The following is a 23,479-nucleotide window of genomic DNA, read 5'->3' as shown; positions in this document are numbered from 1 at the left end:
GGTTGCCTCATGCATGACGTGACAGGAAGTGTATGGCACCATTTTTACACCTGACAGGAAGCCACTGGCCCTGTCAGTCTGAGATGCATAGAGCAGCTATGGTAGGGAGCAGCTATGGTGTGGTAGGGAGTTGCATTAGGTCCTGACTCACCAGAGGTGGAAATACCTATTTTGCTCTGGGTTTAATTCTGTTTGGTGGTTGTGGTGGTGCAGTACCTTTGGAATTGTAGCAGATTCATACCTTAATGGACCCATTAAGACCCGTTTTGCTCAGTGAGGTCATGTGGACTCCAATCCCAAGGACTGTTTGCTCAGAATGAAGCAAGCCCCAATGCATTTTACAGCTTTTCTCCCAGGTAGGTGTGAAGCCTTTGATCATCATGTGATGAATGCAGATATCATGCATTGTAAATCCATGAAAAATGTGCAGCTCTGTACACAGGATTCTCTCAAATGCAAAGCATAATGGGCCCTTTCTCACCTGCTTTGAATGCGTGAAACTGTACATTTTGATCTACCTTTAAAAAACAATAAATACAGCAGTTTCAGATAGAACATCGTTTATTCGTGCATGCCCACAAAACTTTAGTAATGTTAACCAAGCCCAAGTTTCTGTTTTTTGTTTTGTTTTTTAACTGAGTGGTAAGACGAGAGGAAGAGACTCCCCCAAAGTAGGTGGAGTTTCCTGGACTGCAGGACTTTTGAAGGCACAATTTATCTGCGTGTGGAAAAAGAGATCAGCTAAGTTCGGCTTTGCGAAAGGTTAGTACTGGAAGTTGGAAATAAGCAACTTTTTCAGCCTTAACAGGTGCAGTCCTATACAGTTCTACCCAAAGGTAAGCCCCATTGAGTTCAGTTGAACTTGCTCACAGGCTAAGCGGGGTCTAAGAGGCTTTAAATTAGCTGCTGTGTGGATATTGGGTTAAATATTCACCCCAGAAAGCTGCGTGCAGCAATATTTTACTTTGCCTTTGGCATGAGGAAGGAGGGGATAAATAACTGTATTTTAATTGATGAAAGCAAGGAAAGTGGGAATATAGCATGGGGTGGATTAGCCAGGGCAAAAAGTGAAAGTGTGGGGTTGGTTAAAGGATACTATAATAAAGAGTGGCTGATGTTCAGTTAGATGAAAGCAATCTCAGAGTCATGATGGGTTCGACCCCCATGTTCGGCAAAAGATTCCTGCACTGCAGAGGGTTGGACTAGATGACCCTCGTGGTCCCTTCGAACTCTACAGTTCTATGATTCTATGTTTTGCTTTGAAGCACAGCAACAGGTTGAAGAGCGTTCCCTCTTGCTGTGAGAAATGGGGATTTCACATGGATTTGCTGCATACTATGTTGCTGCAGGGAAGGGGAAGATTGTTGGGCCTCTTGTTTTAATAGAGCAAATACATTTTGGGGGGGGGGGGGGTAGCCAGTGAGGAATGAACGACCATCATCTGAAGGGGCAAAGCAAAGCCTGTAATCTCTGAGCATACTGCCCTGGCACTTATTTCTGTAATGGCACTTATTCAAGGGCGCTTATTTCTGTAATGGGATTCCCTAAGCACACTTTCCTGGAAGTAAATACCAGTGACACTTACTTCCAAGACAACATTTTTTAACAAAAATTGTGTGTGTGTGTGTGTGCGCGCGCACACACTGCATTTAAATATTATTTATTATGCATATTTTTTCTTTTAATCTGTTGCAAAACATCCCTCAAGCTAAGGATTGGCTTAGGCATACAACAGCACCTGTTGATTTGACGGCCATATAAATTGCAAAAAACAAAACACAAAACCCCCAAACCAGAATATGTTGCTTTTCTTCTGCATACTCTTCGGTACAGAGAGGCCTGGACAGAGCAGCAAGGTACACATGTCCCAGGTATTGGGGGGCTATGGCTGGGGCAGGGAGCACCAGGGACCAGCTGCTTTTCTCTTTGTGTTCATTACTGTACATTCTAACAAGACTCCTGCCTTGGGTCTCAGACAAGCTTTGCCTGAACTTGAGTGCAGATAATATAAGAGTGGAACATGTGCAGTTAAAATGATAGCCTATCCGACAGTACAGATGATTCCTGATAGGCAGTGTACCCAGAAGAGTGCCTCTTTAGCAGGGTTGTTTTTGCATGAAAATATGAACAAGGTGCTTTGCTGCTGGTATCTGCCTCACACCAAAACAACTTGTACACACCAAATAACTTGAATAGTGTAGACTGCAGAATCTGTGTGCGTGAAATGAAGTGGTGATGGCATCACTTTCCTGTTTCTATATTGAGAAACTGCCACCACTGAACCACACCAATGCAAAACGCCTCATCTTCTCATTTCTTTGGAAGAATTACTCAAACCCCACCTTTGTTAGTCTAAAGCAGTGTTTTTCAACCTTTTTTGGGCAAAGGCACACTTGTTTCATGAAAAAAATCACGAGGCACACCACCATTAGAAAATGTTTAATATTTTTTTTCTTTAATGGCAAACAAAAATGTTGCAGACCGTTCTCTGCTCAGCGGGGATCGATCCGCTGACCCCCGCTGAGCCGGCGGATGACAGCTCTGTCTCCGCACTGTGTGCGGAGAGGGAGATGTCAGAGCCCCACTGCTCTCTATGGGGAATCGGATGAGAGCTGACCACCTGTCCGCTCTCATCCGATCTGATCCCCACCCAGGACGGATGGAAAATAGGGTCGACACAGTCCGGCGCCCGCCTAGTGGGCGAAAATTTGTCTTTTTAAAAAAATCTTTCGAATTTTTTAATTTTTCCCACGGCACACCAGGCAACCTCTTGCGGCACACTAGTGTGCCGTGGAACAGTGGTTGAAAAACACTGGTCTAAAGCACGGGTGTCAAACACAAGGCCCGCCAGACCTCGTCATGTGGCTCGTGTAGCCGCCGGCGGCCACCAGCCTTCACCTTTTATTCTCGCTTTTTTTTTGACACAAGAAAGCCGCCTCTTCAGCGCATGTGCGGCAGCCTACAAGCCAGAGAACATCTGCCCTCTAGCGGCGCCAAACTGCTGATGTGGCCCCCGATGAATTTGAGTTTGACACCCCTGGTCTAAAGTCTTCCCCGTTTCTCTTTATTCCTCTTTCTCACCTACCAGGGAACCTCCATTGGGCATGGGAGAGAGTCAGACCTGGAGGGAGATGCTTGGGTTTTGCATTTCCAGAGATGGGAGTTCAACTTATCCGCATTTCCCCTTGCGTGTCGAGACCCCGCAGCCACCCCATCATTGGAAATAACTCACACAAGGACACGGATATTAGGTTTATGTATTGGGCAAATTTTGGGCCACAACTTTATTGAAATTACAGAATGTGAGCAGTATTGGCTTAGGCATTGATTGGACCTGACCATACCTGACTCCTGCCCATTGTGCAGGAAGTCCAGTAAGGGTAAGCCACCAGTAGGGGGAGCCCTGTCGATGCTAACCCACTCAAGCTCCCCCTGGTATTTCCGTCGGGGTTGTGTCAAGGCCCTAGCCCCCAGCCGGGCTTCAGACTAGATCAACACCCCCTGGGTTCCATTAACAGAGTACCCTTAAGCATGGAGGGGCAGGTGATGGCCACACACCCCCTCCCCCACACAAGGTCAAACAATGCCTAACTGCAACCCTAACAAAGTTGTGATGATTGCTACGAAGTAGGTGAAAACCAAGTGGCCAGTGCCAATTTGCCAAGTGGAAAAATCCCTACCAGGCCCCTCAGACAACCAAGGCGACCAACCAAAGTCCATAGCAAGGCCATTGCGTAACCTGCAAAATAGGGAGGGAGGGCGGGTGATTGAGGAAGTGAGCCAAAGAGGAAGTCCTCTGGCTCACCCCTCCGTTTAAACAGCCCCTACCATGCCCCCCCTGGACAGCAGGTTGGCTGGCCGGGCTTTGATGTGGCCGGAATCCCCCAGGCAATGGGGGACAAAGTCCCCCGTCCCCGGTGGGCAGTGGGTGGCCATGCGGTCCACCGCAACTCTTCCCCACTGGGAAGTGGAGCGTATTTGTCCCTCCTGCTGCTCCCTGCTCCTCCCATAGGGAAAACTGCTCTTCAGAGCTCAATGTAAGCAAATGGCACTTTTGGTTTTCTGTAGACTCCCATTTTTCCCAGTTTAGAGCCAAAGAGAGGGTTTTCCCTGGGAAAGGAGGAGAAAACCGCTCCGACCCATCTTTTCTAGGCACAGGAGAAGCAGAAGTGTGGATGAGCCCTGTGTGTTTCTCCGTCCCGATAGGTCTTGTGCAAACCTGGAACCTGCATGGCTCCTGACAGAGCATCACTTGAATATCTGTTACCTTCTCCCACCTTCCATCTGAAGGCTCCTTAACAGATGCAGGCATGCAGAGCCAAACTATTGGGCAATTGTTCTTTCTTCACTTCGCCCTACTTAGTTGGCCAACTAGGCAGATAAAGGGTTCCAGAGAACAAGAATTTTTGCACGCTATTTTGTGACATTTTGGTTGGCCTAATAAAGGTATTGTACTAAGATGGATTTTGGAATTTTTAAAATGTGGACCAGCACTTTCCTGCTGTAGGCGAATGATCCCTGATAATAACCCTCAAGGCAATACCCTTTCCCCCTTTCAGTTGTCTCCAGCTGGAAAATTTAATTGTCCTCCCATCACCCATCCTGGTCCAATTGCTAACCTCTGCATCTCATAATCTGCCATGAAGGCATCAGCTTGTGAAAACAGCTAAAGGGGAGGTATTTATTTCAGGTGAAATAATTAGATCACCTTATTAATTAGAATGAAACAAATACTTTACATATTTACATGTGCAATTTTTGCAGCCAGCATACAGGATCTGGATCTTAACAAGTCCCAAGTTTCCAGAAAGTTATTTACTCCCCCCCCCCTTGCGATTATATTCAACATCTCTGATGTGCTGTGGATTTCATCCCAGTCTTAAAATATACGCTGCCAAGGCTGAAAAAGAGCTTTTGAGCTATGCATTGTTTACAGAACACTGATCTTATAGCACCGTCCAATCCATCCATTTTTTGACAACAATTGAAATTTGAGTGTTTGCTTTAAACCTTTGAACACTAATACCCATAACTCGGCTTGGGTTGAGTTACTTCATAGCAACTACAACACTGCTTCTCTACCTTCCTGCACCCCCTTGGTGTCAGGTATTGCCACGAAAAGCTGGATGACCTGGCTCAGTCAGACATAATGATCTTGAGCTGAGAAACTATCCTGGTTTCATATTGTGTTTTGCAAACAGAAATTAAAGCAGTTTCCCAGTTCAGACCTCATGGCAAATGTGGTTTAACTAGCTAGGATGTAAGCACTGAAGCTGGACATGTGAAAAGAGGAGTGAATGCACATTGAACATGCACATTGCTCATTATTGAGCCAGTAAACAATGGCTTGTTGAACCATTCTTCAATGAACTGGATTTAGGAGGATGGAGACTCAAGCAGGGGCACATTCAGATTGCGGGATTACTGCATTTGTTTTCCTGACTATAATGCTAGCACTGCTATCCTAGATTCTAAGGTTCCCTTTTTACTGCATTACCTGTTGCATTGTGTAACTGTGGCGTTTTGATTGATATATCACCATGTGTGCTAAATTTTAAATGGTGGAGGGAAAATGTATGCTAGAATGCTGCCCCAAATTTCATCATGCGAAATTTTGGGTTGCTGTTTTTTCCCTGGAAGTAATTGACATGGAAATGAGCACTGATCATCAGCTAGATTATGCTAGTTTTTAAGAAGTGGCTTTTACACCCTATGGAAGATCACATAAAACATGGACATTATCAGGTAAGGAAATGTTGGGACAATGGAAGAAAGAGCTGCTTGAATGGAGCCCAAGTTCCATCCTAACGTACCTATTATATTGTGGTGAGTTTTGTGGGTAGCTATGCACTCAGTAAGGGATGCGAGTGGCACTGTGGGTTAAACCACAGAGCCTAGGACTTGCCGATCAGAAGGTTGGCAGTTCCAATCCCTGTGACGGGGTGAGCTCCCGTTGCTCAGTCCCTGCTCCTGCCAACCTAGCAGTTCAAAAGCACGTCAAAGTGCAAGTAGATAAATAGGTACCGCTCCGGCAGGAAGGTAAACGGCGTTTCTGTGCGTTGCTCTGGTTTGCCAGAAGTGGCTTAGGCATGCTGGCCACATGACCTGGAAGCTGTATGCCGGCTCCCTCGGCCAATAAAGTGAGATGAGAGCCGCAACCCCAGAGTCGGTCATGACTGGACCTAATGGTCAGTGCTCCTTTTACCTTTCTATGCACTCAGTAAGCCACACCATTGAGGAACTGGAGGCCTCAGCATGCCTATTATAATCCAATCCACCCTGCTAACGAACAAGAGCTTGCTCATGTGCCTTGACTGAGTAGAGGGGGAAGGCTGGGTGGGAATAATGGGAGGCACGCACAGCATGTTTATGTGCTGAAGGGGATGAGAAAACTAGAAATTGTGTAGACACTGACTTTTGCCTCCAGGCTGACATCCAGGAATTGTATCATTCCGTATGCCTGGAAATCAGCACGAGCCTAAGCATGTTTTAACTCAGGTGTGAGTTCAACTGTGTTCACTGGAGAGCTTGTTCGCCCCTTAAGCATGCTTGGGACTGCAGTCTTTGGAAATCAGACAATCCTTCTAGATCCTTTTCCTGTTGTAACCACAATAATGCTCAGCCTTTCATAATACATATTCTCTTCATTTTTTGGTAACATTTAATATAATTCATAATACATATTCTCTTCATTTTGCTCCACCTAATTGAGCTGTTCTGCAAAATTGTAACTGAATGGTTGCGTACACAATTGCTGGTTTATATTTAATTAAACCTTTTCTTCTCCCCATTAAATGGCACTCATCAGGAAACCACCAGCTTAGAAATATGTCTGGGAAACCAAAACTGACGTACTTTGAAGGCAGAGGAAGAATGGAATCCATCAGGTGGCTCTTAGCAGCAGCTGGAGTGGAGGTTGGTTGCTTCTGTTTGGAAAACTCCCCTTGCACCACAAATTTGCACAATTGTGTGCTCAGAGCTTTGAACGGGAGATTTCCCAATTCACAGCTCTCACTCTTAGCTATTTCTGTCTCTACAGAAGAGCCACGTAGTCACTTTATGCAATAAAAAGAATTGGCATGATACAGGAATGGAAATAACTGGATCTGTTTTCCTGTCTTTTTTTCCAGTTTGAAGAAACGTTTTTGAAAACAAGAGAACAGTATTTGAAGTTAATCAAAGGTAAACTCATGGTACAAACCTATATACCGTATTTTTCGCCCTATAGGACGCACCGGCCCAGAGGACGCACCTAGGGTTTTTTTTTGGGGGGGGGAATAAAGAAAAAAAAATATTCCCCCCCCAGCCATGGGGCTGGGGCAGGGGAAGCCTGAGCTTTTAAAAACACACCTACTGTAGTTTTTAGAGGAGAAAAACAAGGGCAGCAGGCTCCCTAGGCTGTGGATATCTGCCTGAAGCGTGGAGCGCTCTGCTTCAGCGCGCCCCGCACTCCGGGCAGCAGGCTGCTATCCGCAGCCTAGGGAGCCCTGCGGGAACTCTCACAGGCTCCCCAGGCTTGCTGATAGCTTCCTGAAGCCTGGAGAGCGAGAGGGGTCGGTGCGCACAACCCCTCTCGCTCTCGAGGCTTCAGCGAAAGCCTGCATTTGCCCCATAGGACGCACACAGATTTCCCCTTCATTTTTGGAGGGGAAAAAGTGCGTCCTATAGGGCGAAAAATACGGTATGCCTATTAAGAGGGGAACCCCACTAAATTCAATGGGGTGTAAGCCCAGACGAGTGAGCAGCCTTTTTTCTACCCATGGATATTTCTGAAACCATAAAATGTTTACCAGAGACAAAAGTGGAAGGCCTGCATGCAATACGCAGCAAAAGAAGTAAAATCTCTTTTGCTCCAGCCAAGGGTGTTTTGGCACATAAAGCACAAATCATGCTTTTGCCCCTTCACCCTCTGAATTTCCCACATATAAAATGTAAATGTAAAATCTATATTGATAGGAATATATTTTAAAATATTTCTATCCTGCCTTTCTGCCCCACACAATAAAACAAAAGATGCCCAAATGTGTGCCATGAGTGTGTCATGTAGATGGCAAATACAACATGCATTATTGGAGATCTGAATGGGGAAAAACATAATTCATATTTTCCCCCAAATGTGTAACATTCCTCAGTGCAAAATATCTTTCTCATTTTATTGCATGTTATATAATATAGGCTACAACATACAATTTCCTCCTTGAAGTCAATTATAGATGGGCTTGAGTACCTGGGTTATAGGACAGGCTATCCTTCGAACAATTAGTTTATTTATTTCCTTTTATTTTGCGTGGTGTATTCTATGGGGGTGGGAGATTATAAAATGGCCCCAGGGTCTGACATTAAAATGACCTGAGCATGTAGAAATCTGTCCAGATTCTCAGAACCCATGGGAGGCTGGAGGTTTGAATCATATTTAAAATAGGACCTGGGATATAAAGTTTACTACTCAGCAATGTTTTCTTGGGCTTGCCGATCAGAAGGTCGGCAATTCGAATCCCCGTGACAGGGTGAGCTCCCATTGCTCTGTTCAAGCTCCGGCCAACCTAGCAGTTTTAAAGCACACCAGTGCAAGTAGATAAATAGGTACCTCTGCAACAGGAAGGTAAACAGCGTTTCTGTGCGCTCTGGTTTCTGTCACGGTGTTCCGTTGCACCAGAAACAGTTTAGTCCTGCTGGCCACATGACCTGGAAAGCTGTCTGTGGACAAACGCCGGCTCCGTTGGCCTGAAAGCAAGGTGAACACTGCCACCCCATAGTTACTTTTGACTGGACTTGATCATTCAGGGCTCCTTTACCTTTATTTATTTTTACCTAAGACTTTTAATTATTTTAAGCATTGTTACCCTGCTTTTTAGCCAAAAAGCTTCCCAGAAACAAGACAGTTCCTGCTCTCAGGCTAACAGTCTAAAAGACATGACTCAAAAGGAAAAGGTGTTGGGCAGAGAAAAGGAAAATAAGCAAAAACAAACACCATTGCGTTACTTATAGAAGCCAGCTTGAGGGAGGGAGAAACACATCAGGGAAAGGAGGAGCCAAAAGGGGTTGGTTTCTCTGCAGAACTAATGCTGTGGTCCTTGCACAGCACTTTGTGTCTATGCCGAGCTGATTTTTCCCATCCTTGCAAACCATGTAAAGAATTTGTTGTGGTTTTCTATCTAAGTTGTGAGCTTGATGGCACCTGGGAAAGATAGGAGAGCTTATTCAATGTGTCAAATGTTGGACTCATTGGTCATAATAGCAGGGAGAAGCTAGCTTTTCTGCTCTGACACCGAAAGACCCTCCAGTCTATTTGGAAGGTGCCCACGCATTCAGAGTATGAGACGTGTTGCAAAATGATAGTAGATTGGCTACTTGATCAAAATTTCGCTTGGCTGTTTGCATTCTGGCAGAAAGTGAGGCCAAATGCTAGCTCTGAAAGTGCTTTACTGTGGCAGAATCTTGCCACATTTCTTTAATCTCACAGAATAACCATTTTGGACCGATCAATTACTTTGTTTTGGCTTTTTTCTTTGTTTTCCTAAAGATGGATACTTGCTGTTTGATCAAGTCCCTCTGGTCGAGATGGATGGGCTGAAGCTGGTCCAGACCAAGGCCATCCTCAACTACATCGCGGGGAAATATAACCTCCATGGGAAGGACCTGAAAGAAAGAGCATAGTATTTATCATGATTCATCATACTGTACTTGATAGCTGCATTAAAAGACTCTAGTGGTATTAACAGTATTTACACATGCTCACAAATTTGCATTGCCTAGGAAAGAGAATAAAATCTGTGAAAGGCCAGGGAAAAGATATTATTGAAGATTTGGGCTGCTGGTTTGGTGTCTCACTTGTTCTAATGCCCAACCCATATATGTGTGCATGTGTTTGTCCTGCATGTTACATATTATGGGTGATGTCCAATGTTGATCACACTCAGGATAGATCCACTGAAATCAATGGGCAAAAGGGCACTTCTTCTTCTTCTTCTTCTTCTTCTTCTTCTTCTTCTTCTTCTTCTTCTTCTTCTTCAACAACCCAAACAACCTACAATTATGTGATTTTACTTTAGCATGTCAACGAGTAGTATTTAGAGTTTTGGCTTCCTTTTAGATGACAGAGGGAGAACCCTGGAGACTGATGGTGCCTTTGTAAATAATGGCATTATTTACATATCTACATACACACAGGAAGCGAAGAGTCTTTTCATCAGCTGGTAACAAGTCCCTAGGCAGCTATTTGTGCAGTTCTCCTCCTCCTAAAGTAGCACTCCCAGGCTCAGCTACCGTGTTTTTCGCTCTATAAGATGCGCCCGACCATAAGACGTACCTAGTTTTAGAGGAAGAGAACAAGAAAAAATATATTCTCTCCCTCTCTGCACAGTGCCTCTCCAACAAAGCGGGAGGAGAAACAGAAACAGAGAGGGAAAGCTGCGCAGCGCCTCTCCAGCGAAGCAAAGTCAGAACAGCAAGAGGGATCGCTGCACAGCGAAAGCAGTGATCCCTCTTGCTCTCCTGGCTTCAGCAAAAGCAACACAAAGCCTCCTGAGTGCAGCGGCAGCTGCGCAGCCTGCATTCGCTCCATAAGACGCACACACATTTCCCCTTACTTTTTAGGAGGGGGAAAGTGCATCTTATAGAGTGAAAAATACGGTAATTCTGCCTAGAAACATCCAGTTCTCTCTAAGGTGGTTCAGATAACCCCTAAGCATTGAAATAATACATGAGGATAGATCGACAGGCCACATGAGCTAGACCCACCTCCCATTTTTATGTTCCTATTTTCCCAATAAGTTCAATTTAACAGATGAATTTTCTTTACCCATGCCTGCCTTGTCCTCACAGCATTGACATGTATGTGGAAGGAACCATGGACCTGATGGGGATGATTCTGATGTATCCCTTTTCTCCACCTGAGCAAAAGGAGAAGCAGCTTGCTTCCATCCTTGAGAAGGCCACTACCAGGTACTTTCCAGTCTATGAAAAGGTATGGCACCAAAGATTCCTATTTGTAGCTACATCAGGGATTGGGAACCCAAAGATGAGCTACTTGGGATCATCCTGCGCCATCTCAGTGTCCTCCAGAAACTTTGGACTACAATTCCCATCAGCCTCTGCCATCATCACCAATGGTCAAAGATGTTGGGAGCTGTAGCCAAACAATATCTGGAAGGTTCTTCATTGGGGAATGATGACTTGGACTAATGGCACAGGTCATATTTTTTGTAGCTCTTTGAAGATATCAGACAGGTTTTACTATGTCCTGAGACTTCTTTGAATATAGAGTGAGGCTTCATCTGTGCTATGCAATTAAGGCAGCATTGTGCAACTTTAAACAGTCATGCCTTCTCCCAAAGATTCCTGGGGGCCAGGTGACCAACTCTAGGGGGCTGATGAGTTTTGAGCCCCCTCAATATTTTTTGGAAAGGGGCCGATGTTGAGGGGACCCAGCATGCATCGTAGCTTCAGCGGCCAGCTCCTCCGGAGCATTCGGCCTCCTCCAGACGTTGTGATGTCATGAACAACATGCATTGCACGCACAATGTCACACACACACAATGTGTGCTGGGCCCTCTCAGTGTTAGTTTATTAAAAGTGATCAGAGTGGTTATCATCTTATGTGGCTTATATGACATTTAAATTTAAGTCCCCAAAATGTCTCACACTGTCCCAACATTTCTCAGCAGAGTTAAAAGTACATTTTAAGGTAAGAGAGTACATTTTACCCAAACCAGCACATTCTTTATTGTTGTTTTCTAGGCCCTGAAACAGGCTGGAAAAGAGTTTCTCGTTGGCAATTGCCTCAGCTGGGCAGACGTACAGCTGCTTGAGGCAATCTTAATGGTAGAGGAGAAGAAAGCGGAGGTTCTTGAATCCTTCCCTCAACTGCAGGTAAACTGTTGGTAGAGTTCATCGTGCAGAATTCTGCTCTCGTTATGTTTCAGAATGTGTTTGTTCAGACCTCTGGATTGAGGTGCATAGAATTCAGTTAAGGTTAAGCTATAGTTAAGGGACTATAATGATTCCCTTTCTGGGCAATTGATTCCAAAAAGCTGCCTTATAGGAAGTCAGGTACACCCAGCTCAGTATTCTCTACACTGAATGGCCATTTCTCTATGATTTCAGACAGGGGAACCAATTATTGTATCCAATTTAGCCTAACCTTTGCAAGTAATTTCCCCTAATATGAATCGTTTGGGGGAAGTCATTTTCACTTATAGGATATTTTTGTGCCCTTTCTCCTAATATACATTTTTGTGGAAAAGGTTAACTGGAGAACAAAATGCAGGGAAGTGCAAATGTTGAAGGATAGCTGTGTTTCAGTTTCCTGTTTCACGAAATGTGAATCATACACTTTCTTCGTAAAATGCAAATCGAACCAAATTTCTCCCCCATCCTTACAATAAACGGGAAGTTGGGGATTGAGGAAAAACAGCTACTCAAAAAGATATACCCTAGGGAAATCCCCACATAGCTCCAGCAATGCCCAGAGGCTTCCACCTATGCAGCTGATTCCAGCATCTGTTTTCCATATAATAGGAGTGAACCTGTTTGCCACATTTAAATGTTAGCGCCACAAAGTGGGATCCATTCAGGGGGAAGCAGCAATCAGACTGTGTGGATCAGATATTAGCTTTTTATGTGCAGGACAAGTCTCTCTGGTGGTTGGTTAACGTATATTGGCATAATTCCTTACTTCAGGTTGTATTGTCAAATATCCTTTAGAAGGATGTTAGTCTATACACTACGAGCTATTCTGATGCTATATATATATATAAACACTTCTTCGTTTTGTTTTGATTTTTGTTTGTTTGATTTTTGCCCTAGGCTTTCAAAGCAAAGGTGAGCAATCTTCCCACCATAAAGAGGTTCCTGCAGCCTGGAAGCCAAAGGAAACCACCCCCTGACGATGCATATGTCGCAACTGTGCTGAAGATTCTCACAAGTGACTAAAAAACATTGCATCAGATTTTAAGGCTGCTTGCCAGAGTCACCATGAATGCTGAAAACCAAGGGATCTTTAAATGAAATGATTGTTACCTGCCATGAAAAGCAAAAGTGGCAACATGGGATGTTGAGCAGATGTTGATTTAAAGTGTGTAAAGTGCTTGCATTAAAATATTCAACAAGAGTGTATTTTCTTTCATACTGCAAAATGACAAGGCTATTTATGCATTCTTTCATTCACATATTTATAACCTCCCATCTAATGCATTCTTATTAACCAGAGTGACTTACAATAATAATATTTTTTTAAAAAAACCCACAATCCATAATCAAACACACACACGTAATGGACTGTAAAACAACACTGTTCACATGGCTCCTCCAAAGCTAATGGAACAGGCAGTATGGTTAGCTAAAAAATGCTTATTTTTGTAACATATGATGTAAGGACACTATATTTTTTATCCAAGGCTCAACAGAAGGACAGAGTCACACGCTGGGTTCAATATAGTTTCCAAACAATGGCCAAAAGGAGTTTAAAGAGTTGGACAAATTTAAGGTGGGTTGTCTCATCAAGAGAGGGAACGTCAATGAAGTTATGTACCCTCAAGTGGATAGTAGTATGTTTGGTCCCAGTAAACAGCGGTCTTCAACATTCCTACCAGCAGTACTCTGTGGCAATGGTTTATTAGATGCATGGTGGCTCTATAATCTGACCCTAAGAGATTATTCTTTCTAATCCTTGAGCCACAATATTTCGGAATAGATCGTGTAGTTCTTTCAAATCCCTGTCTGATAAAATAACAATCTGATAATCCACATACATGAATCAGACCATGCTTCAGTCATCGTTGATTTCAACACTGTGAGAGGGAGCATCAAGACACTTCTTTTGGTGCCTCCCAATAACTCTCTTAACACATACAGAAATTAGGAACAGGCCATAATCTGGGATGCTATGAAAGCAGTATTGAGAAGACATTGCCTAAAGTCCATCATTTTGAAGAAGCAGAAATCAACATTACAAACTGAGATGGTAAAAGACATATTGGCCTCAGCAGACACAAGGACTGAACTGAAAACTTTATGCCAATTTATTGTGTAAGCACAGTGAGCTTCTAAGCACTAGATGCTGAATATATAAGCACCTCCATGCAAAAAGTAACAGTGTACATTATGAGCTTGGAAAGAAATGCTCTAAAATGATAGCGAGAGCTTTTAAGGTCCAGAAGGAACAAAACCATATAGGCCAATTCCTAGGGTCCCAGGTCCCTTTGCCCCCCCTAAAATATTTGAGGGGACCGGGCCCCCACAAAGCTTATGAGCATTGCCATTCAGATGGTGTGCATGTGCCACATATTGTGATCAATTATGCGGGGTGGGGCTTACCTACTCCCCCCCATATTTTATTCAAGTTGGCATGGCACCCTGTCATATTGTGACAGACGACAGTTCCCTTTTCACTACTAATGATATTAATCTCACTTTAAGAGATGTTTTATAGGTTTCTACTATTCTACTAGCTCTCCATCACAAGTGAGTATAGCACCTTTTTTGTTTTAGAGAAAGCTGTAGATAAAAAGTAGTCACATGTCCATATAGATATATAGAAGAGTGGATAATGGAGGAGGAAGTAAGTGAGTCTTCAGAATTTTTGAAATGGGTTAGATGGATAAATCCCAGTACAGTGGTACCTCTAGTTATGAACTTAATTAGTTCTGGAGGTCCGTTCTTAACCTGAAACTGTTCTTAACTAGAGGCGTGCTTTCACTAATGAGGCCTCTTGCTGCCACTGTGCCGCCGGCACATGAGTTCCGTTCTCATCCTGGGACAAAGTTCTCAACTCGAGGTAACTCTTCCAGGTTAGCAGAATTTGTAACCTGAAGCGTTTGTAACCTGAGGCATTTGTAACTTGAGGTACCACTGTATTAGATGGGAATAATCTACTCTGGTCTAATATCATGTAGAAACATTTCTGGCTTCTGAATAATAATATTTATTTATTTATTTATTTATTCATTCATTCATTCCCCACCCATCTGGCTGGGTTTCCCCAGACACTCTGGGCAGCTCCCAACAGAATATTAAAAACACGATAAACCATCAAACATTAAAAGCTTCCCTAAACAGGGGTGCCTTCAGATGTCTTCTAAAAGTCAGATAGTTGTTTATTTCCTTGACATCTGATGGGAGGGCATTCCACAGGGCAGGCACCACTACCGAGAAGGCCCTCTGCCTGGTTCCCTGTAACCTCACTTCTTGCAGTGAGGGAACTGCTAGAAGGCCCTCGGAGCTGGACCTTGGTGTTTTACTCTAAAACCCTATCCTATATGTCAAAAGAAGTTCACGCTATGTGAAACTTGCTTATTCTACCAGACTCCTATCAGGCTATGATATTTCATATTCCCTTCACTCTAGTACCAATGTTTGGTTTTGTGGATATTGTGATATGGAATGTATTTCACCTTATGGAAAAAAAGCCTTTCAATAAGAATTTACTCTTCAAAGAGAAGCAGCTGACAAAGGTGTACAGACTCCTTGACCAAAAGCAGTTCTCACTGTTTTGCACACCAGTGTAAATTAATCACAGCCATCTAAATACCCCAAACCCCTCAAAAGGTGAGTGCCACCAGCAGGGAAGTCCTTTGTAGATGACCTTTGTCCATGTTTCCTAGCCAGCAGCTGCAGCCAAAGATTGCGGTGGCCTCCTGCCCAGTGATAAGGACATTAACGTTTGCCCTCAATGCAGCTGCACAGATTTACACTAAACTGAGTTGCATCATGTTATGTACCTGCGAGAGAACCTTTCCCATTGTGGATTAACTTTGTGCAAGTGATTTGACCCTAGGTGAAAAGTCTCACAAAAGGCAGAGCTGGAAGGTGGAGCTTCTGAGCTTTTTATAAACTTGATGCACACAAGTTCAGCCTTTGCTCTGTCTCATAAGAAGTATCACTTGCCCAGCAGGACTTCCAGCAGGTTAGTAGTCAAAGGTAGGCAATTCCTTTGGAGAGTCATAGCTCAAGAGTGACACCCTTGACAGAGGAGTGGTGCAGGGACAATTCCCAAAGACCTCACCTCTGCCCAAAGATGTTCTGCTTTTACCCAGCCACTGTGGGTGGCTCCCAACAGAACATTAAAATGTGGTGGTAGGATTTTCTGGAGATCTGTAATCTTGTGAAAGAAGCTTTTCTGTCTGGATAGACCAAAGGCAGGAGCTGGACAGTGGCAGAACTCTAAAAATCAAATAGCGGTGGGTTGAGGGTCTTGGTGGCACCTCAAGGGAGTGTTGGGTAGAGATGGGAGAGAAATTTGATTCTTTTTTTAAAAAAATTATACTTTTCAAATATTCATTAATTTTACAATCATTTTAACATTTCAAAGTCTGTCTTCCTTTCCCCTCTTTCTGCAGTTCCTTAAATTTATTTTTTAATATCTTCTGCATATCCAAATTCATTTAATTTGCTCATTTAATTATCTACTTTAAATATATACTGTACTCTTATGAAACTGCAGGTTATTACAATAATCCTGCCAGTGTTTATATCTGTTTGCAATTTATCTGCAAATATTCAATAAACCATTTCCATTCTTTTATAAAAAGTTTGTTATCTTGATTTCTTATTCTTGATTTCAGGAAATGGAGAGAAATTTGGTTCAGTTTGCATTTTAACATGCCAAATTTGCATTTTCTGAAATAATATGCCACCTGAAACATAGCTCTCATTTGAGATTTGCAAATACTTGACAAATACCTCCAGACAAATAGTGCATAAAAATGCACAAAGTGTGCATATAAATGCATATATTAGTGAAAACAATGTACCATGTAGTTTTCCAGAGAAATAGATCCATTAAATTTTGGGGAGCGAGGTTCCTATGCCAGCACCCTGTGAATTCAGCTCTCCAACAGGGAAGGCTGACTTTGGCTTATTGCTTTGCAAAGTTCTAGCGTGAATTGCCACCTAAGTAGCTAAAGGGTGAGTTTTATGGGTCCATTCCTCAGCACCTGCTGTTGTCCAAATGGTGCCGTGAAGTGGATACAAAGGCAAGGGCCAAACAAGATTCAGAACCTCAAGAAGAGGGGACAAGGAAGGCAAGCCAAATCTTTTGCTTTTCGTTAAATTGGCAATTTACAGATGGTGGAGACTGGGGCAAATTGGCTGAGAGAAGGGAGTGTCTCTGTGAGGAAATCTGAAATAGTTTTAGGATGGAGGTGGGCTCCAGATGTGATCCATCACTATAAAATCCCATCATCCCCGATAGCTAGCCATGCTGGAGAGGCAGGTTTCCAGAGCTGTTTTAGGAGATACAAGGAAGATAGTGACAATGGCAACAGCACAGGAATGAGTGGGGAATTTACTATTTCGTGCCTTTGTGAACAAGGACCATGGCCATCTAATGAGGGTTAAACATTCATTATTTTTAAAAACTCATTTTCAATTTTATCTGTACTATGATATGCCATATCTGCTTGTGCATCATGATTATGAAACTGGTTTGTTTTTTTTTTTAAAAAAAAAAACAGACAAGAAGCCGTTAGACAAGAGAGCCAGTGTGGTGTAGTGGTTAAGAGCGATAGACTCGTAATCTGGTGAACCGGGTTCGGGTCTCCGCTCCTCCACATGCAGCTGCTGGGTGACCTTGGGCCAGTCACACTTCTCTGAAGTCTCTCAGCCCCACTCACCTCACAGAGGGTTTGTTGTGGGGGAGGAAGGGAAAGGAGAGTGTTAGCCGCTTTGAGACTCTTCGGGTAGTGATAAAGTGGGATATCAAATCCAAACTCCTCCTCCTCCTCCTCTTCATCATCTTCTTCTTTAATCTGAAATCCTGCTACAAGCAATCACCAACCAGCATTTTGAAAAGTTGTCCTTCTCTAGCGGTGGTTGTTTCTCTACTAAACACCATCTCTCTATCTCTCTGTTATCACAACAGAAAAGTAAGCACTTAGAAAAATGGCTGGGAAACCAAAGCTTTACTACATCAATGGAAGAGGCCGGATGGAAACCATAAGGTGGCTGTTGGCTGCAGCTGGGGTCGAGGTTTGTCTTCAGAATTTATCTAAAACCCACCATTTATTTAAGGCTGTAAATATAACTGCATATTTGAAGGACATCCCTCTCTGGCCCCACAAGAAAAAGAATGTGGGGAAATGTAGCTTGTTCAAGGCTGTTATGTGCATACATAAATGAGGGTGCTGGGAATGGTAGCTCTGTGGGGATAAACCAGATCTCCCAGGATTCCTTGGGAGAAGTCATGTGCTTTCAAAGTGCTTTGAAGGTATGCAGACTAGGAATCCATTTCAGGCAGTTGGGTCCAGTCCTACCATATGGCAGAGTGAGGCACCTGCCTCAGGTGACTGATTTTAATTATCCTGGAAGGGTAGCAAATTGTCGCATTTACAGTGTTTTCATTTACTATTGTTGCACCTTTCTTGTCAGGGACAGGGATTTTCTGCATCATGTGACAAAACAAATTGGGGAACCATTTGCTGTTCTGTCTCAGACAGAGAAAAGTCCTGGGCTGGCCTTGCTTTCACACCAAGACATCCACTTTTGTGACTTCCCTGCTTCAGGGCATGAACTGCTTTCAGACTCACACCACTTTTAATATCATATCCCCACTTCAACCATCAATGACATTAGCAGTGGAATTAATATTGTCCCAGCCCTTATAATCCCCTCCCTTGCTTTGTGGCACTTTCCTGTCTTGTATTGCTTTCCCAAAAAATTGACAACAGAAGAGGAGATTACTTAGGGGGTTTCCATGAAATTTCCTCCAGTGCTTGAAAAACTCTGGGCCATTTATGGCAGCTGAAATTATTTCATGAGACCCTTGAAATCTTCTGCCTCTTTTATTTTCTAGTTTGAAGAACAATTTATTGAGTCAAACGAAGATCTGGAAAAGTTAAGGAAGAGTGAGTATGACATCTGAATATCTCAGGATACTTTAGAGGATAATCACACAGACACCAAGATTACACGGAAGTTAAAAGAGCAAGTTTATAGTCTAGAGGGATTCCCTGTACAATATGAAGAATAGACAAGCTACTCTGAAGAGTCACTGCAATTCTACATGTGCCTCCTCACATGTGGGCCACATAGAGTTCAGTGGGACTATCTTCTAGTCTTAATCATAGGTGTTTTGAAAGTTCTCCAGTTCTTCATTGTGCCCTTAATCTCAGTTACCTGTGCACGATTTTCGGCAAGAATATGTGTGAATTCACAGTTGTTATCTGGTTGTATTGCCTTTAACTCTGTCCTTTGAAAGAGAAGAGTGTTTCCTAGCAATAGACAGCAACCTTCAACACATGATATTCAACACTGCATTTTGCAGGGCAGTTTGCTTGTTTTTAGCTAGAGAGCAGATTTAGCATATACACACAAAACTAGTTTTCCATTGCGTGTTTGCTGTACAGGTTTAGCACATTTCTGCAAAAGCATTCTTCACTATACAAAAAAAAAGCAGAGGCAAACTTTATGATCAGAAAGGAACAATGGAGAAGTACCTAAATACTCAGATTCAAAGCATGTCAGATGTTCCTGAAAATTCACATGTCCTTGTAATTAAGTGGGAGAATGAACTGACACTTTTCATCTTCCTTTGAAAAGATGGAGTCCTGCTCTTTCAGCAAGTGCCCATGGTGGAAATTGATGGGATGAAGATGGTGCAGACGCGAGCTATTCTCAACTACATTGCAACCAAATACAATCTCTATGGGAAGGATGTGAAGCAGCGAGCATTGTACTGTAACATTTCTATAAGTTTTGTTATTAATGCATGATCCAAGAAGAAATCTCTAGTCTGTGATATAATCTGCTGACAAGCTATGAGTCAGCACATTTCAACTCCCTGTGACTGCCAACTAAAACAAAAAAAGTTCAAGATTGAGCAATGTGAGCTAATATCACCTCTCAGTTTCCCAACTAGTTCACGTGGACTGGTTCATTTGAAATCAAGGTGGTTTCTCCAAAGTTCATTCCCTAGACATTCATTTAATCTCAATAGATTGGATCACTGGATGTCAATACACCTCCCCCCCCTTTCCACTTATATAATTCTGATTTTTAATATTATTTGCTTAAAAAAAAGTGTAACTGAAGAAGGTCTCTATGATTGATCAGCAAATCATACAGTTTTTTGTTCATTGTGCATATTTATTCCCATGAAAATAGGGGCACTTCCTGCCAATGTGTTTTTTCTATCAGACAAATGGTATTACCCAGAAAGCACTTTTATTAAGGTGTAAGAGAGGCTGAGACTGAGAGACATTGAGAGTGAAAAGGGCTCTTTCAAAAGAAGAAATATACCTTCTCCAAAATATAGAAGCATTGTCCCTGTTTTTCTACTGAGATGACACAATTTCCCACTCTCCTTCTTGTGTTGGTTCTGTTTGTCTTACAGTTATATTATTATTATTATTATTATTATTATTATTATTATTATTATTTCCATTTGTCCAGTGCCCATGTGTGTTGTTTTCTGAAAAGAGTATAGTTTAAAGGGCTTTCCTCAGAGAGCAAGGTAAAAGAGGCTTTGGCATGGAAAGCCCCATACAAATAGGAATTAGTTGCCACAAGACTCTAGATCTGTGCGGCTAATTTTCACAATCCCACTCTGTCCTACATTTGTGGTTTTACTCCTGCTTCCATTAGCCCCAGCCAGCATGGCTAAGGTCAGGGGTGATGGAAGTAGGGACCAAAGAAAACTTCTGGAGGTAAACACCTTCTCTATCCCTGCTACAGAGGGGCAACAGGTCTAGCACACAGGGATATCTGTATGATTTTATTATTGAGTTACTGTATTTGAGTTGTTTTTTAAAGCACACCCTTCAGCCAAAAAACATTCCTGGAGCAGCTTAAAAATCACTTTGAAAAGACCCCCCCCCCCACACACACCTCAAGCTTCTCATCTGAAAAGAAATGACATGAAAGAAACATGAATCAGGTATGAGGAGGAAATAAGCAAATTGAGGTTCAAGTTCCTCGCTGCCGTCTTTCTATATCCAAAAATATTATTCCTGATGTTATTATTATCTGAGAGGGAGAAACACTTTCCCACTATTGACGCACGAGCTTTATTGGTGTCCGCGATTTTCAATGTACCACACCAAATCTCATGGTCCCTGGCGATCCAGTCACAGCAACATTTTCTTTCCCTCAGGATTGATATGTATTGTGAAGGTACTATGGATCTGTATGAACTGATGCTGATGCTTCCCATCAAGCCAGCTGACACGAGGGAGAAGGAGTTTGCAAACATTGTCGAAAAAGCCACCACCAGATACTTCCCAGTCTTTGAAAAGGTATGAGGCAAAGAAGGAACGGAACTTACAACCCCTTTTGAGAGAACAGAGTCACCTATGCTCAACTGTAGTTGGCAGCTGGCAATGTTGACAGGACTGTCTGGTCTGCCAGAAATCGTTTTCTTAATTCTTCATTTTTCCAAACGGCAACAGTACATTTTAGACCATGTCCTGAGCTAAAAGGAAATATTTTAGTGGTGTGAGAGAAGAGTAAGCATAGCACACAGAGTGTTAATACCCCAGCTTCTCATTTTTGGTGCAGTGGCTTTTCAGATGAAGTGGGGGTTTTTTGGCACTCCTTACCTCAGTACCGATCCAAATCCTCTTCATGTCATGATGCAATATTATCTGGGTGAGTGGTTTTCAAAAGTTGCCCAAATATATTCTCCATTTTGTTTATGTACCTGAAGTACTCTTAAAACATTTCCCACTCTGTAGGTCCTCAAAGATCACAGGCAAAATTTCCTGGTTGGAAATCAGCTCAGCAAAGCAGATATTCAACTGCTTGAAGCCATTTTAATGGCAGAAGAGCTGAAGGCTGATATTCTCTCCCAATTCCCTCTTTTAAAGGTAAGCAACACAATTTCACAACTTATTATAAAAGACAGAGGATGAACAGGTGTTGTTGTTGTATTGATTGATTGATTGATTGATTGATTTATACAGACCCCGCCCATCTGGCTGGCTCCCAACAGAACATTAAAAAATGATAAAACATCAAACATTAAAAACTTGCCTAAGTCGGTACAGGTTCCCTGGCTCTTGCAAGTTCTCATTAGCTGTGAAACCCTCCGGATCTTGCTGCACTGCAGCTCCCATCCACCCCGATCACTGGCCATGCTGGCTGGGACTGATGGGAAATGTAGGCCGTCCATAAGGGAAAGGTCATAGCTTCCCCACCTCTGTGCTAGAGCACACTATCCATACAAGAGTAGCAGAATAGCTAGGGGGTTGGAAGCAGCGACACACCATAGGGAACAATATGTCTGCTAATTGCAATTGCCATTCGAATCAAACCACCCCAAAGTGAGAATCCATATTCCATTTTCCAAGGTATACTTAGTACAGCACTGTAATTCTCTGGGGACCTTTGCTGGTATACAGCAGATAGATTGTTCAGGTTCCCAGGATTTAAAAATGTCTGTACGCATATAGTGTATATGTGTGCACATGTGTTTTGGTGATTGAGCATGTAGCATCACATGGCAACAGGCACACATCCTAAACTAGTAGTTTGATGGGAAGAGCAGCTCTGGAGCGCATAAGTATGGTGCCATTAATTCAACCGAACTAGTAGATCTATACTTGCACCCCTTTCTGGATATCTTCAGCTTCCATATAAAGGAAAGTGGCAGGCCACACAGATGAGAGCTCAGTATGCTTACTGAAGCATAAGCCGAGCTCTAGTATAGAGCTTTTATCCCCCTTTGCATATCTAAAACACCATCGTCTCTGAAACGTGACTTGGGTTTCCATCACACAAATAAGGCCCCATATTCATGGATAAGCCATTTGTGAATTAACTGTGGACTCTTAAAAGCAACCCACAAGCCTGCAAATAGTGGCTTCCATCTTCAAAGGAGCAACCTTGAAATAACTGTGTTTTGTAGATAATAAAGTTTCTCATAAATATTTTCAGTATTGATAATCAAGTTGTACTACCATTACGGTGCGAGATGATTCTTCAGGAATCATCTCCATTTTTGCTATAAGACTTCTCCTTTTATCTCCTAAATGTTTTGCTGTTTCTCTTTTCAGGCTTTTAAAGTAAGAATCAGCAGCATCCCTACAGTTAAGAAATTTCTGCAGCCCGGGAGTCCAAGAAAACCACCAATGGAAGTTAAGGATGTGCCAGGGATCATGAAGATTTTCTACGGATAAACTAAAGAAAGCAAAATAATTTCACCTCATGGAAGGTAGCTACAACTACACCGGGCACAAACTGGGGTGTAAATTCATGAAGCTACAGTGAGAACAACAAGAGTAAAAGATGGTAATATTGTGTGGCGCAACACTGAAATGTAATAAAACATTCTACAGCTTTTATACTTCTGTGCAATGGTTTTCTTGAGTAGCCAATAACATGTCTGTCCAAGCACCACTAGTTCCTGCTGGTGCTTTGCATAAAGGTAAAGGTAAAGGGACCCCTGACCATTAGGTCCAGTCGTGGCCGACTCTGGGGTTGCAACGCTCATCTCGCTTTACTGGCTGAGGGAGCTGGCGTACAGCTTCCGGGTCATGTGGCCAGC

At 42.9% G+C, this 23,479-nt stretch overlaps 2 protein-coding genes across 4 annotated transcripts; both read left to right on the top strand.

Annotated features, from left to right (window-relative positions):
* Positions 1-659: 659 nt before the first annotated feature.
* On the top strand, positions 660-13,111 carry LOC310840615 (glutathione S-transferase 3-like). Of its 3 annotated transcripts, none has more exons than XM_083730864.1 (7): positions 660-762; positions 6,809-6,915; positions 7,131-7,182; positions 9,524-9,656; positions 10,825-10,966; positions 11,740-11,871; positions 12,808-13,111. In XM_083730864.1, exons 2-7 carry the CDS (start codon positions 6,829-6,831, stop codon positions 12,931-12,933), a joined length of 672 nt encoding a protein of 223 aa, XP_083586990.1. In that variant the 5' UTR covers positions 660-762; positions 6,809-6,828; the 3' UTR covers positions 12,934-13,111. The 3 variants fall into 3 exon arrangements, with proteins under 3 accessions (XP_083586990.1, XP_083586988.1, XP_083586989.1); XM_083730862.1 differs by having other exon boundaries at positions 691-836; XM_083730863.1 differs by lacking the exon at positions 660-762 and adding an exon at positions 2,934-4,446.
* A 2,653-nt stretch (positions 13,112-15,764) lies between these two features.
* LOC310840618 (glutathione S-transferase-like) lies at positions 15,765-23,276 on the top strand. Its single transcript, XM_083730867.1, has 7 exons — positions 15,765-15,918; positions 17,861-17,967; positions 18,791-18,842; positions 19,537-19,669; positions 21,089-21,230; positions 21,669-21,800; positions 22,989-23,276. The coding sequence occupies exons 2-7, from the start codon at positions 17,881-17,883 to the stop codon at positions 23,109-23,111; spliced, it is 669 nt and encodes a 222-aa protein (XP_083586993.1). The 5' UTR covers positions 15,765-15,918; positions 17,861-17,880; the 3' UTR covers positions 23,112-23,276.
* Positions 23,277-23,479: the final 203 nt, after the last annotated feature.

Source organism: Podarcis gaigeae (genome assembly GCF_964106915.1).
Source record: "Podarcis gaigeae genome assembly, chromosome: 3".
NCBI classification, from domain to species: Eukaryota; Metazoa; Chordata; class Lepidosauria; order Squamata; family Lacertidae; genus Podarcis; species Podarcis gaigeae.
This window is presented reverse-complemented; position numbering and strand designations above follow the sequence as displayed.